The sequence below is a fragment of the Rhinopithecus bieti genome, unplaced genomic scaffold (assembly GCF_001698545.2).
Source record: "Rhinopithecus bieti isolate Rb0 unplaced genomic scaffold, ASM169854v2 scaffold_36315, whole genome shotgun sequence".
In the NCBI taxonomy this organism is placed as follows: domain Eukaryota; kingdom Metazoa; phylum Chordata; class Mammalia; order Primates; family Cercopithecidae; genus Rhinopithecus; species Rhinopithecus bieti.
In genome coordinates, this window is record NW_016815814.1 from 1,857,589 (window position 1) to 1,873,260 (window position 15,672).

At 35.8% G+C, this 15,672-nt stretch overlaps 1 protein-coding gene across 1 annotated transcript in view; it reads right to left on the reverse strand.

The window, feature by feature from the left end:
- Nucleotides 1-6,359: 6,359 nt before the first annotated feature.
- The window catches only part of APLF (aprataxin and PNKP like factor), a gene marked incomplete at its 5' end in the record, with an annotated part of 101,982 nt that continues 92,669 nt past the window's right edge, over nt 6,360-15,672 (reverse strand). The window contains 1 exon segment of the mRNA XM_017853795.1: nt 6,360-6,969. Coding sequence (XP_017709284.1) covers nt 6,767-6,969 — 203 coding nt within the window.

Here is a 15,672-nt window from a genome sequence, read left to right on the forward strand (position 1 = left end):
GATTGCTGGCCAAGTCTTTGTTTGCATAGACATGCAACTTTTTAACTTCACTTTAGCCTCTGATTGGTTGCAGGAAGCAACCAGTGTTTGCATAGGAATTCGCATAGGAGTGTGACATTTGTAACTTTACTTCAGCCTCTGATTGGTTGGTTGCTTTTCACAACCAATCAGACTGATTGCAGGCCACCATTTCATTTGCATGAGGTGAACACCAAGTGACCAATGGGAAACCTCTAGGGGGTATTTGGACAGGAGAAGAATCTGTATCTAGGGTCTTTGAGCCTGCTGCTCAGCCAGCTCCCACACTGTGGAGTGTACTTTCGTTTTCAACTAACCTCTGCTTTTGTTGCTTCATTCTTTCCTTGCTTTGTTTGTGCATTTTGCTCAGTTCTTTGTTCAAAATGCCAAGAACCTGGACACCCTCCACCGGTAACACAATTCTGTTAGGGTTATTACTAGGCATTTTGGGTTGTGGATCGTCTATATAAGATCTTTATTCTTTACATTTTTCTGACCGTTTATTGCTGATATATAGGGAAACTTAATTTGGGGTGACCTTGTATTTAGCCAATTTTTTTTAAAAAAATCTTGTTTTAATAATTTTTCAGTTGATATTCTTGTGTTTCTTAGTTAAACATGTTATGCATAGTACTAGGATCTTTTTTTTTTTTTTTTTTTCCTATTCAATACATAATTTCTTAAGGATTTCAGAAGAAAACAAAAGAGTAGAGGTGATAGTGGACATCTTTGTCTTGTGTCAGACATCACTGGGAACACTTCTAATCTTTCCCTGTGAGCTTAGAAGCTTACTGTGGATTTCTGAAAGGTACTCATCAAGTCAAAACAATTTCACTCTACTCCTATCTTACCACGAGTTTTCTTTTTATTAGTTTGTGTTTTGAAGGTGAACAATACAGAATTATCAATACCTTTTTTGGCCTTTCATGAGATCATAAGTCATTCCTTTAATTTGCTGATGTGATGAATTGCAGCAATAGATTTATTGACACTGAATTACCCTTACACTCTCAACAGAAACCCTTCTAGGTCAGGATATCTTAGTGCATTGTTAAAGTCAATTGAGTAGTTATTTAGGATTTTAATATCCATGTTCATATTGAGGTTACTTTGTAAGTTTTCTTTGGCTAATTCAAAGAATTGGAAAGTTTCCATGTTTTTCCACATTCTATAGCAATTCTTGTAACAGAGAAATTGTTTGCTGAATAAAAGTTTTATATAATTCATTTGTAATTCCCAATGTTTAGTACTATCCTAGGAGTAGAAATGTGAATACTTTCCATTTCCTCTGTGGCTGTTAATCTGTTCACCCTTTTTAATGTTTTATAAAGTATACTTTGGAAAGTTTTTTTTTAGAAAGTCATACATTCATCTAAATTTATAAATTGACATGAAGTTGTACATACTCCCTTACAAAATTTTAAAACATCCCTTTTTGTAGTTCTAACCCTTTTATTTTAATGTTTGTCTTTTTTTTTTTTTTTTTGCTAAGAGTTGTCTCTATTTTTTGTCTTATTGATCAAGTCTGTTGGGTTTTCTTTTTTTAGTCTTTTATCTCGAGATTTTACTTTACAAATTCTGTCCTATCCTTGGCTAACTGTGATGCTCTGCTTTTGTCTAGCTCTAAAATACTTAGTTGATTTATTATTAGTCTTTTTTCTAATATATACATGTAAGACAATATTATTTTTCTTCAAATACATTACTTGCTACATAATAGTAACATAATACTCTGTTGCTTATTTTTAAACAGTTTACAAGTTCAACCTGATGCCTTTTTTTCCAGAGGTATGATTTTAATCTATTCAGAAGGATGGATTAAAATGTCACATCCATTAGATTTATATTTCCTGTCCTTTGGTTGTTCATTTCTAATTTCATTACACCATAGGAAGTTTCCACTGTGGGCTCCACAGACAAAATGACACCCATGGCACATACAAGGAAGTTTCCTGACAGTGTAGTTAGCACCAATGTGAGCTGCTAAACTCACAGCTAATGAAGGTTAAAATCTCAAGAATAATGTGTGTCACTGATGGAATTACTGTGTGTATAATTTTATGGTTTCGAAGAGTATTGGCTAATTCTATTCTTGACTTTCCATCTTTTATGCTTTATGAAAAATGAAAATCTCACAGATTAATCTCAAACTTCAGAATGATTAATTTTCTTTTGAGGTGTCGCAAACTCTGCTTGATTTCATTGTTGGGGCTGGACTGAACTGCTCACTAGAGATATATAGAAGTGGGCTTATACTGCCCGCTCTCCAAAGCTGTCCTTCAACAGCATCTAATCCATGAAACAGAGTGTATGTGTGTGTGTGCGTGCGCGCGTGTGTATGTGTGCATATTTTAGTACTAATACTAGTGCCCCATCTGAGAGATTCTGACTCAGTCGGTTTCTCAGGGAACCCAGTACCTATTTTTTTTAAAGAACTTCACAGGGGATTCTGATGCACAGCTAGGTTAAGGATCACTGTATTAATAAATTTAACTAATACAAAAATGCTAACAGAAGTACAAGTACCTATTCCTTAACTTTCACAACATTGTAATCTCTCTCTACAGATTCCTTCTTTCTGCCTGTAAAACATGCTCTGTGCTCCCACCGTAAAAACAATGCCACACAAAACAAACCTCTACTGATTTTATCATCTCTAAACTTCCCTGGAGTGATTACAATCAATATATTTATTTCTTCTCCACCATTTCTTCCTGAACACCCTGACATCTTGCTTGTTTCAAATGCTGAGGAAAGGTTGAGAAGGAAGAGGGCTAAGAAATGACCACAGGATTCAGGAGAGTGGAAATCACTGATGCACCTGACAAAAGCAGTTTCAATGGAAAGGTGGTAGGAAAGGCTCGATTTTGTAACCAAGTTGAAACTCATCCTGCTCACCGCACAACAGCCAATAAGTAGGGAGACAAGGAGTTAGAGCAAGGAAAGCAACTTAATTTTGGAAAGGCAGTAAACTGAGAATATGGCAGACTAACGTCCTAAAGTACCATCTTAAATCAGAACAAATTTCAGGCTGTTTTTATGTTAAGGGCAAAAGGAAGAGGAGGGGGTTGGGACCAAGAGGTCACCAATGAGTACAAATATCTGGGCACCAGCAAGGGTCCAAGGGGGTTGGGAACTTCTTTGTGCTTTCAGGTCACCATACATCTATAAATCTTTAATAAAATATAGTTGTTTACATATATAATCCCAGAATTAGTTTCAAAAACTACATGATTCCTGTTTTTACATTTAATGTCAGTGCTCTGAAATCCCAGCCTATGTGTAGCAATGGGTAAAGGCCCCTTAAATGAAAATGGAATTAGTTATGTTAGTTCTTTTGATGTTTTTCTGTTACAATTTGAAGGACTTAAAGGACAGGCACTGGTGACCGCGAGTATAGACAACACTTTCAAGGAATTTTGCTGTTAAGGGGAGACGATAAATAAATTCACTCCCCCCAAACTGTTGGGGGGAGTGAATTAAGGAAGTTTTTTGTTTTTTCTTTAAGATGGAAGAAATACCATTAAGTTTACATGGTGATGGGAATGAATCAGTACATAGGAAAAAACTGATGAGATGGGGGGGAGGAATTACCAGTGTAATGTTCTTAAGCACGTAAGAGATGCCTGGATCTAGGGAAATGGTTTTAAATAAAATAATAAACAATTTATCTATAATACCGGGGGAGAAGATAAAGAATTTGAGAATAGCTGGTAGGTGGGTAGATGCAGGTGAGAGTTTGTAAAAGTTCTCATCGAATAGCTTCAATTATCTCGGTGAAGTAGGAAGCTAAATCTAATCTCAGTTCTTAGGCGTGTAACCATTCTATAGCAACTGACAATATTGACTACTTCTTTCTTTCTTTCTTTTTTTTTTTTTTTGAGACGGAGTCTCGCTCTGTCGCCCAGACTGCAGTGCAGTGGCGCGATCTCGGCTCACTGCAAGCTCCGCCTCCCGGGTTTACGCCATTCTCCTGCCTCAGCCTCCCCAGTAGCTGGGACTACAGGCGCCCGCCATCTCGCCCGGCTAGTTTTTTGTATTTTTTAGTAGAGACGGGGTTTCACCGTGTAGACCAGGATGGTCTCGATCTCCTGACCTCGTGATCCACCCGTCTCGGCCTCCCAAAGTGCTGAGATTACAGGCTTGAGCCACCGCGCCCGGCCTACTTCTTCCTTCTTAATATTCATTCTACTTTCAGCTCCTGTGACACAGAAAGTTCCTAACATTCCTCTTCTTCTAATTCCTCTGAAGAATCTTTTTATTTATCTTCCTATCCCTTAGACACACTCAAGATCTTGTCCTCAACTCTCTTTTACCACTTACTCCTTTGGCGACTGTGGTAGACATTACTAGTGTTCACTCTGTTTCTCATCTTTTCTGGACATCCATAAGACTGTACTTTCCATGCCCCTTCTAGTGGATAAAGCCATGTAACTACTTCTGGCCAAAGGGCTGCAAAGAGGAGTGATGTCTCTTCAGCTTAAAGCCTTTAATTACACTATAACCCTCTACTTTCTGTATTCCCCTTGCAGTCATGATTAAGAAGGTCTCATGATCCAGATGACACAACTACAAGAAGGCAGAGACTCTAAAATGCTGGAATGCTGAGTTGCTACATGGAAGACAGTGGCCTAGAGGGTCACCCAACACAGAAAATCTTGGCATAAGAAAACGTTCCTTGTGTTAAGGCACTGAGATTTTGGGGTTACCCTAGCATAACTAGTCCAACTGAATGGTACAGTGACCTACTGGAGTGGTTCTCAAAATTTTCAGCCTCAGGACTCTTTTCACTCTTAAAAATTACTGAGAAACCCAAAAAGCTTTTGTTTATGAGGGTCGTATTTGTAGATAGTTACCATACGGGAGATTTTAATTGAGAAATTTTAAAATATTTAGTAACTCACTTAAAAGAAGAGTAAACCCATTACACACTAACACAAATATATATTTTATTTAAAAATTATGTATTTTAAAGAATTTAGTGAGATGAATGGCATTGTTTTATATTTCTGCAAATCTCTTTAATGTCTGTCTTCTCTAGAAGACAGGTAGATTCCTATGTCTGCTCTCTTATGTTGTTTTGCTTGAATTACATGGAGAAAACCAGGCCTTACACAGATATGTAGTTGAAAAGGAAGGAATATTTTAATAGGCTTTTCAGAATAATGCTTCTATCTACATTGTGTGCAGTTTTTATATGGAAATGTTTTCAATTCCTTTGGGTATATACCTAGGAGTAGATTAAGTAACACTTCAAGGGTTAAGTTAGTGACAGGGATGAAAATAAGTTAAATATTAACATTCATAGACTTGTTATACTACCAAGGTTACAGGGACATTATAAGGGGAAAAATAGTTCCCAAATAACAGTAAGAGATAAAATCAGAATAATACGTAATAGTCTAGAGAAATGTTTATCTTATTCTTATTCCAGTTTAAGTAAATATTAAATATTATGCAATTACTGGGAGATATATTTAAAAGCACTGAGAAATAATATTATAAATATGTTTTGTTCTTTTAAAATATAAATTTTTAGGTTCCTTTAGAGTAGAAAATATTAGTATTTAACAAAGACTCTTTTGGCTTAGTGATTTAGTATTTCAATAAATATCTCCTGCTCTGTGTACGCAACCCAACTGTTATTAAAGATTCTAAACTACATTTTAACAATTCAAAGTCACTTAAAATGAAGAGCATTATAGGGCTTAAAGTAGTTTTAGAACAGAAATACAGAAAGATATGTCATGAAACTGAAGAATAAGTGGTTTCTTCTTGATATGGGAGGCCAGAATCTTGAACTTTCAACTGGTAAACAACTTGCTACTTTCATCAGAGGTCAAAAAAACTAAGGCAAAATTCATGCCATTTGAGAAAGCTATGTCATTTCTCTATTCTTAATATAAAGACAGCACTTTGAGAGTTAAAATAATCAGGTAGGACTTTAGTTTGAAAAAAAGGTCAAATTCTTTGAGTTTTTTTACTTTTAAATTCAAACATACAGTAAATTGCAGATGTGGAACACAAAATAACATTCCCTGCATGGTGAACATTTCTCTTCTACAGCCTAGTTGAATCTATTTTCAGTATCCATTTGGAACCAATCTTCCCAAGTTTTGAAGGACAAAAGTAGTAAGTGAAATTGCAAAGCTCACATCTAAGGTACTAGAAAAAACAGCCATTATGTAATGGCTGCATTTTTAAAATCCTGGTTCTGCTTACAGAATTACTTCAGTAACAATGAAAAGAGGCATGTTTTCATGTAATTTGCCTGGTTATACTTGCGGAGTACTCCATAAAGATAATCTTTGGAAAAAAATTTACAAAGACCAAAGTTTTGCGCAACCTATGGCTTTCACTTTTATTACCAATATACAAAGTACATCAAAATATCCATTTTACTCTACCTTCTCTGTCTTCCTATTTCCAGATGCTTTAAGTAGGAAAGAAAAGGCAAGGCAACAAAAAATTCCATCTATTCTACTGAAGGCTGACATTTCAATGTCTCATTTGTAAAGAGTCAGTAGTAGAAGTCATTAACTATCAAAAGAAGGAAATAACTGTCACTTAAGTACCTCCTTAGTTCATAAATGTTTTCCCACAAAGAAAAAGTAAATGTAAGGCACATATGACTACAGAACTATCAAAAGAAGGAAATAACTGTCACTTAAGTACCTCCTTAGTTCATAAATGTTTTCCCACAAAGAAAAAGTAAATGTAAGGCACATACGACTACAGAAGTTAGCTACTATTTTCTTTTCACAAACTTTTTTGCTTCTTTCAAAAGCTCTTCCACGTCTTCCTTCTCTTCATCTTCCTTTCCTGGTTCCCAGTCAGAATCTTCATCTGTTGGCTCATAGTCTTCTTCCTCATCATCTAGAAAGCTGTCGTTCAGGTCATACTCACTGGGTTGCCCAACATTATCATTATCTTCATCTAAAACATTTCTCACTGAAAAACAGAAGATTGGTACACAACACATCAATCACCACTCAACCTGGGATGACAGACATCTACCTATAAAATGTCTTTCTGCATCCAGAGAATTAATTTTACTAATGCATAGCTTACAACTACAAATTTCTGGAAAGGGCACTAAAATGATGCTTGTTATTTATTATTCTAACTTTTCCTACCATGAGGTTCCTGAAACTAAAATGGCCCATGAGATTAATAATAATGGTTCCTTAATCTCATAATCATATTCACAGCATCCCATCTTCCCATGTGGTAGAATGTATCTTTGTCCCAGTTATTCACTGCCCCTTCCTGTGATATGATTATACTTCCTCACTTCTCAGTGATTGCCCAAAGAAATGTGAGTGGAAATAGTGTGTGTCACTTCCAAAAGGATGCTTTAAGACTCTTTCTCTGGTTCTGCTATTGCCATTTCCCCTCTGCCACAAGAATAGCATGTCCCAGATAGAGGCTGATCCCTCAGTCTGGATTCCAGGATGAGAATACACATGGCACAGGGCCATAGCCAATTCACAGCTGCAATAAGGAGAAATACACTGAAATAAGTGTATTTATTGTTATAAGGCACTGAAATTTAGAAATGTTTGTTATTACAGCAAACCTAGCAAAAGCTTATTGACACATCAGAGCGTTAGCTTAGATACTTTGGAAAGTTTAGTTTTATAGGTCTAAGATATTAATAAGACTAGGATTGCCATCATAACAGACATTATAATTTACAGATTTCTAAGTAATATTATAATACTAGAATTATTCTGTCTCCAAATTCATTTCTTCCCTCATCCTACTCCTTCCACAGTGAGCTACAGAGTTGCTTTAAAATAAAGCAGTGAAAGACTCTAGGACAGTGTGGAACATTCAAGAAACAATTAAGAAGACTGTATCTAGAAATCTGAATAGCAGAGGACAGTCCCTGATGAACAGCAAATGTATAGGTTAAAAATATTAATGTCTGTACTTTAGTATATACTTTGGTTAATATCTTTCTAAAATGTTCACATGCAACATACAGTTATAATTTTAAAAATAAAGTCAATGAATTGGGAAAAATGACAAAGGAAGTAATATACCTGTCCTTTTAACCCTTATAGCCCAATATGCTTATATTTTTCTTTTTTCTTTTTTTCTTGAGATGGAGTCTTGCTCTGTCGCCCAGGCTGGAGTGCAGTGGCTGGATCTCAGCTCACTGCAAGCTCTGCCTCCCCGGTTTACCTCATTCTCTTGCCTCAGCCTCCCGAGTAGCTGGGACTACAGGCGCCCGCCACATCACCCGGCTAGTTTTGTATTTTAGTAGAGACGGGGTTTCACCGTGTTAGCCAGGATGGTCTCGATCTCCTGACCTCGTGATCCGCCCGTCTCGGCCTCCCAAAGTGCTGGGATTACAGGCTTGAGCCACCGCGCCCGGCCACATTTATATTTTTCTTAATATCAGTACTCATTCCAGAAAGGATTTGAGACAGTTTATAATAATAAAATGCTAATAAAGGTAGAAATCAAAAACATACAAAGCAGAATACACATATGATAATCTCATTTTTTAACACAATTGTTAAAAACAGAGCATCAAATTTATCCTCAAGATTCTTGGTAGCCACGGCTAACAAGGCAATAATAATAACTTGCACAATTCTCATTATAGTAGGAAGCTCAACAGTTCCTTAAGGAAAATCCTGCATTACATTTATCTGTATACACAGCTCCTGTAAACATCTTGAGGGCATGTTTTATGTCTAATCTCAGTTACCCATATTTTTAAAATAATAACATGCATTTTTTAAAAATTGGAAGGCAGTTTGCAGTTGGGAAAGGGAGTGAGAAGGAAAGAACATCAAAGCTCTATTTTTGTCAATTTTCCTCTTGGAAGTACCTTATACACATAATTTTCTTTTCTAAGATGTGAATGCACATTATCACATAACATGTCCTAATGATATCTCAATAAACAGTTTCCTTTCAGATTCAGAAATCACTTAGCAGCTTTTCAAGAAAAACAGATACAAAGCTGAAACAACTCCAGGTTCTCTGCTCACTTCATTGGCTGCTACTTCTCAGTTTTCTTTGCTGGATTTTCCTCATCATCCTAATCTCTAACTTTTTAGAGCTGGAACTTCTTCTCTAACTCACACCTTAGATGATTTCATCCAGTCTTATGTCCTAAATTCCCAAATTCACATCTTAAGCCCTGACCTACTGCCCTGAATTCCAGACTCATTTATCTGGATACCTAAGCATTATCTGTACTTGGATGACTTACAGGCACCTGGAATATAACATTTCCAGAACATAACTCTTTAGTTGCTTCACCCAGATCTGGTCATTCTATTCATCAGTCTTGAATATATGACTTCTCTAATCATCCAACCTCTAGTTGTTTTAGCAAGAAATCTTGTAGTCATCCTTGAATATCCCTTACTGAGAACCCAACATCTGATACCTCAAGAGATCCTGTTAGCTTTACCTGCAAAGTAAATCCACCACTTCTCATTACATCCACTCTAATGCCCTGGCCCCAGTACTACCACTTTATTCCTGGATACAATATCCTCCTAACTGTCTACCTTGCTTCCATTCTAGTCTATTCTTCACAAAAAAAAAAAAAAAAAAAAAAAGTCAAAAAACCTTCCAAAGCTGTCTCACTCTAAATAAAATCTAAAGTCTTTATTTACACGTCTCAGCTTTGAAGACTGTACTCAACTAGCCCACTAGTAGTTTTCAGATCTCATCCTATGCCATTCTGTTTACTCGCACTGTTCCAATTGTATTTGCTCTTTGCTATTCCTACAGTACAAACATGGTCATCACCAGGGATTTTAAACTCATGATTCCTAATGCCTGGCATATTCTTCCTTAGATAATCACCTGGCTTGCTCCCTCCTCCAAGCTTTGGCTCTAATGTCAAATTATCAGAGTGCTTCTTTTACCATCCTATCTGACATGGCACTCCCCATACCATATACACACCCTTGCTATTCTGTCCTCCTACACAGTTTATTTTTCTTCTAATTATCAACACATGACATCAAATAATTGCTTATGTGTGCACTGCCCATCTGTGTACAATTCTGCAAGAGCAGGGCTTTGTTTCTATTGTGTCCTTAGCTCAGACAACAGTGCTTAACATGTGGGAGCACTTAATAAATATATTTGTTGAATGTATCAATATGAATAAGTGAACCATTTGCAAATCAACTACTGAACATCTTTAGTTTTACAGAAACCCTTCTTATTTTAGCCTACACTTTTGATCACTAGCCTGCCAGTCAATATAATGAATTATGTAAAAGACCTTAATTCTGCTAAATGAAGCCTCAGTGAACCCTGGAAATGTTTAGCAACTTATTAAGAAGCCCCATTTGTTGAGGCAGTAAGGCCACATTAATCGGAATAATTTTGTTTGTTTACTCAAAAAAAAGCTCCTATCTATCATCACTTACATTTTATGTTTACCTTTACACATTAATGTTCTTTTAACAAGAAGTCCAGAATCTAACAAAGCCATCTGTAACAGAACTCAACGTAGCTAGTAGTCAAATTTAATCCACCTTAACTCATATGAACAGGTACTTTATACTTTAAGTGAAGACACCTGAAGAGCCAAGTCATGACATGAGCACGAAGTCAGCTCTAGAATTCAGCACTGTGTCCTTTGTTAGTGGTGTCACACAGATCCTTCATAACAGGGTTGTAAATGCTGATATGTGATTAACTTTGTGGGACCAATTATTTAATAGATTATATTGTGGAAAATTCAATTAATAACTTTAAATATTATATAAAACAAATGCTACCTAGATGACTTTCCTTTTTTAAAAATTGCTAGTAGAATCTGAAGGTGTTTTTAGAGAAATATCCAATTCTGCCTTTCAGTGTAACTGGGCCAAAAAAAAAAATTAAACTTTACTTACCTGGAAAATACTCTGAATACTGATTTTTATTTTTACAATGACACACGTATTCTGCATTCAATATTTGCCAAGTAAGTTTACTTAGAAACGGCTTTTTTTTTTTTTTTTTTTTAATTTGGGTTACCACTTTCTAAGTTAAGGTAACTTGAAAGCATAAGTCTTTTCTCTATTTTTGCCTAGAATGCTTACAAATTTCTTCCTGCTAGTTACCTCTGATCTCATTTGATTGTCTATAAGAACCAGAAGTTGTTCCGGCTTTTTATCTGTTTTCTTTTAAAGCTGTTAAGTGATTTCTGAATCTGAAAGGAAACTGTTTATTGAGAGATCATTAGCACATGTTATGTGATCATGTGCATTCACATCTTACCCAACAAAAAGACTCTTTAAAATAGCATAGTTTAAGAGAAAGAGGACTAGATCAGGGGTTAGAAGTCCAACTATCTGTGTTATAAACAAGCTCATGACAATGAACAAGTGACTTAACCTACTGGAAATTACTTTTTTTTTTTTTTTGAGACAAGGTCTCGCTTTGTTGCCCAGGCTGGAGTGCACAATCTTGGCTCACTGCAACCTCTGTCTCGCAGGTTCAAGCAATTCTCCTGCCTCAGCCACCTGAGTAGCTGGGATTACAGGGGCCCGCCACCATAACCAGCTAATTTTTGTATTTTTAATAGAGACGGGGTTTCACCATTTTGGTCAGGCTGGTCTCAAACTCCTGACCTCAGGTGATCTACCCGCCTCAGCCCCCCAAAGTGCTAGGATTACAGGTGTCAGCCACTGCGCCTGGCCAGAAATTACTTTTTAAACTGCAAATCATTCGATTAAACGATCACAAAGATATTTCTAACTCCAGAGTTCTAATTTTAAGGCCCAAATAGGAACCTTCATTTTCTCTACAAATCAGTGAAGTAAAATGAAATGTGGACAGGGATTGACAGCTTGACTACTTAAAGCCAGAACTGGTGAAATACGCTGTCACTGGTTTGTAAACACTGATGGGTAATGCTGAACTACCATTATGAAAAATAACTTTTAGAAAAAATAATAAAATCTTTAACATATTTAAAACAACACATTATTTACTATATCGAATTAGAATACGGTAATTTCTGATTTTTTATATGCAGAGGAATTTATAATATGAGAATGACAATTACACATTTTTGTCTAATATTTCTTTTATAATTTAAAATTTCACCATTAATTCTTATCTCAAGAACTAAATCTTCAAACTATTGAAGAGCATACTGTGTGACATACATGCCGCAAGAAATGTTGATTTTGCATGGAGAAAAATCTTTTCAAATTGCAGTGTTTTGTTGAGACAGGGTGTTGCTGTGTTGCCCAGGATAGAGTGCAGTGCCACAATCATGGCTCACTGCATTTTTGACATCCTGGGCTCAAGCAATACTCCCACCTCAGTCTCCCAAGTAGCTGGGACAACAGGTGTGCCCATAACCACAACTGGTTAATTTTTTTTATTTTTTGTAGAGATGTGGTCTCACTTTGTTGCCCAGGCTGGTAGTGAACTCCTAGGTTCAAGCGATCCTCCTGCCTTGGCCTCACAAAGTGCTGGGATTATAGGCATGAGCTACTGCACCCAGCCAAACTGCAGATTTTTACCAATAGTTCTTTGGTGTTAGGTCTAAGATGACAGGCGCTCCACGGCAGATTAATAGTTTAACATTGCTAATTCTCCATGTTTTATTTTCTTTAATTTTCTATTAAATCTTAGGACTAATTAGGATGTTAATTTTTATTAAGCAAATAAATATTTCAGCTCAATATTCCTAAAGCTGAAAATTTACTATATTTACAAGAACAAACATTTTTAATAATGCTTCATTTTACTATTACAGACTATTTTTTTAAAATGCACTAAGCAACTAGTTGGTATTTATATTTTAGCTTTTGTATATTTTTGATCTACTTTATTATATATAAAGTTCATTTCTTTTTATAATTCCATTGCATCAGGCTTTCTCATATTCCGTACATTAGCTTTCTACACTTTAAGTAGCAGTTTATAGAATTTCATGTAAATCCCACTAAGCCTCAATAGCTTTCTTTCTAGATCTTTTAGTTTTACCTTCTGAATAAAAAAGTATATATAAGCACATACATGTATACAATTGTAGACATAGAGAAACATTAAAGTAGCTATCAGGGGACCATTCTAAATTTTCAGTCATGAATGGTATCAATCACCTAGAATAATACATATCACATAATAATAGAGGCCAGAAAGGAGGACCCCAATAATTAGATAAAATATTGGCCGGGCGCGGTGGCTCAAGCCTGTAATCCCAGCACTTTGGGAGGCCGAGACGGGCGGATCACGAGGTCAGGAGATCGAGACCATCCTGGCTAAGATGGTGAAACCCCGTCTCTACTAAAAAATACAAAAAACTAGCCGGGCGAGGTGGTGGGCGCCTGTAGTCCCAGCTACTCGGGAGGCTGAGGCAGGAGAATGGCGCAAACCTGGGAGGCGGAGCTTGCAGTGAGCTGAGATCCGGCCACTGCACTCCAGCCTGGGCGACAGAGCAAAACTCCGTCTCAAAAAAAAAAATATTGATGATAATCTCCTTTAAATGTTGTCAACAGGTGAGGCAGCTAAAAAAGAATAAAACAAAATCTTCCTGGCATTGGTTACTTTAGCATTCAATAACTTGTGCAAACATTGTAGCACTCTGAAAAAGTGTGGAAAGTTAAATAAAATTTTAAACCAATTATATATACAAGAAACATAACAAATGACAGGAGTCAAACCTACAAGAAACAGAATGCACTATATAAACTGTTATATGTATAGAAGCACTCTATAGATGAAAGTGTTTTAGGGGTATTACAAATCAGAAATTAAATAGTAACAGTTTAATGTAGTTATTTTAATGCTGGCACTATATTAATAATTGCATTATCTTGTTATATATGTTCTTATGATACCCCCACCTCAAATTCAACATGTTTAAATGAAAGCAAAAACAACAAAACTCCCTAGTTCACCCTATTCTCTATCGTGTGCCTTGTCCAGTCTCCTGATAATGTGTACTATAATCCTGAGTCATCCTGACTTCATTTACCTCATCCCCATATCATAGTCAACTGATTAGTTGGTAAATCCTCTTGATTCATCCTTCAAAAATCCCTCTTATATCCAGTCCAACCTTTCCATGTTCATGATAGCTGCCCTAGTTCTAGCCCTTTATTCTACCTAACTAATCTCCAGGCTTCCCCCTCTCTAATTCAAACTGTTTATCACCAGTTTGATTTTGGTAAAATACTGGCTCATCATTATGTACCAAAGTGCCCATGTCTTTGGTCTGGCCGTAGAGTTTCCATAATCTAACTTCAATACACCCTTTTAGCAACATCCAAAGCAGCTATAGAGACTTCCCACATCAGTTAAAATGATCCACTTGCTAACTCCAACTACAACACTTCTACCTTGATGTCCTTGATTGATCTATTATTCACTTTGCCTGTGATGTCCTATACCAACCTCCTACACAGCAAAGAAACAAAAGTGATTGAAATCCTACCCTCTTAAAGGCCAACTTTTACTTAAAATTCTCATATCAAGTCTACCTGATAATCCCCAGCAGATAGTACTCCCTCTCTTTCCCCAGAGACTTCAGAGCATCTCACCACAAGTGGGGAGAGCCAGAGCTGGTTCCCATGACCACAATTATGAGCTAGTTCTCATCTCTCTGTAGCTTTTTTCATGTGGAAGACATTCAACAAATGAATACGTAAATGTGTGAGTAAATGAATCAATACACAGCTGAGATTAAGATTTGGGGGTACTGTTAAATCTTAATGATTTGGGATAAAAGAAAAACAAGTATGTTAGAATTCTTTATTAGGTATCTCTAAATCAGAAAAATACAATGATACCTCAACATTTAATACTTGAAATACTCAAAATCCCCAATTTTTAGATTTTGTAGGGTAAGAGATGTTCTGACTATATTGCCACATAGCAACTTTTGAAAATATATTAAAAATATAAGACTAAACCTATAGCCTTAAACTTATTCCTTTAAAATATATATACTTCTATTAAAATGATCTTTTCAATAAAATCAAGTTTTCTTTAAAAGTTAAGTGTCTTAAAATATGTTCTTCATTCAAAAAATACTTCAATAATTTCAAGAAATTTTCAACAAAATTCAGATATTTTAACTATGCTATATGATGTGTATTCATAGTTTTTAGGTAAATATTTCCTATTTCTATAAAGTTATATAAATGTGTCAAATGCTCTTGCATGGGACAATGCTACAATTTGTGAACAATATATACTTTTAATCAAATACAATTACATTATTGCTAGAAAGGAAGACACTTAAACTACCATAACTGCCACATCATGAGATACGAGCACAGTAAAGAAAGTATAATATATAACATGTAACCTCCATACTATGTTAGCTCAGATAAAGGGAATATTTTTATGTCTGGAGTACTAAAGCACTAAAGTGTGTTTCAATAAGAAACATCAAATGGAATTCCTGTATAGTGAAATCATTTACTTTCATCACTTACTTGATTACAAGTCAGCTGTTTGTATGCACATATAAATCAAGTGAGCACAGCCTTGATAGTATGCATTTTATTTTCTCACTCTGTGAGCAGAAATATTATGTGTGCTGAATCAGCCTCTGTATTATATGAATGATATGAAAAAGTCAGATTTTATTAAAGAAGAAAAATGTTACAGTTTAGAAGCATAAGAAACAGAAGGTAAAACAGATTGAGGTAAGTAGGA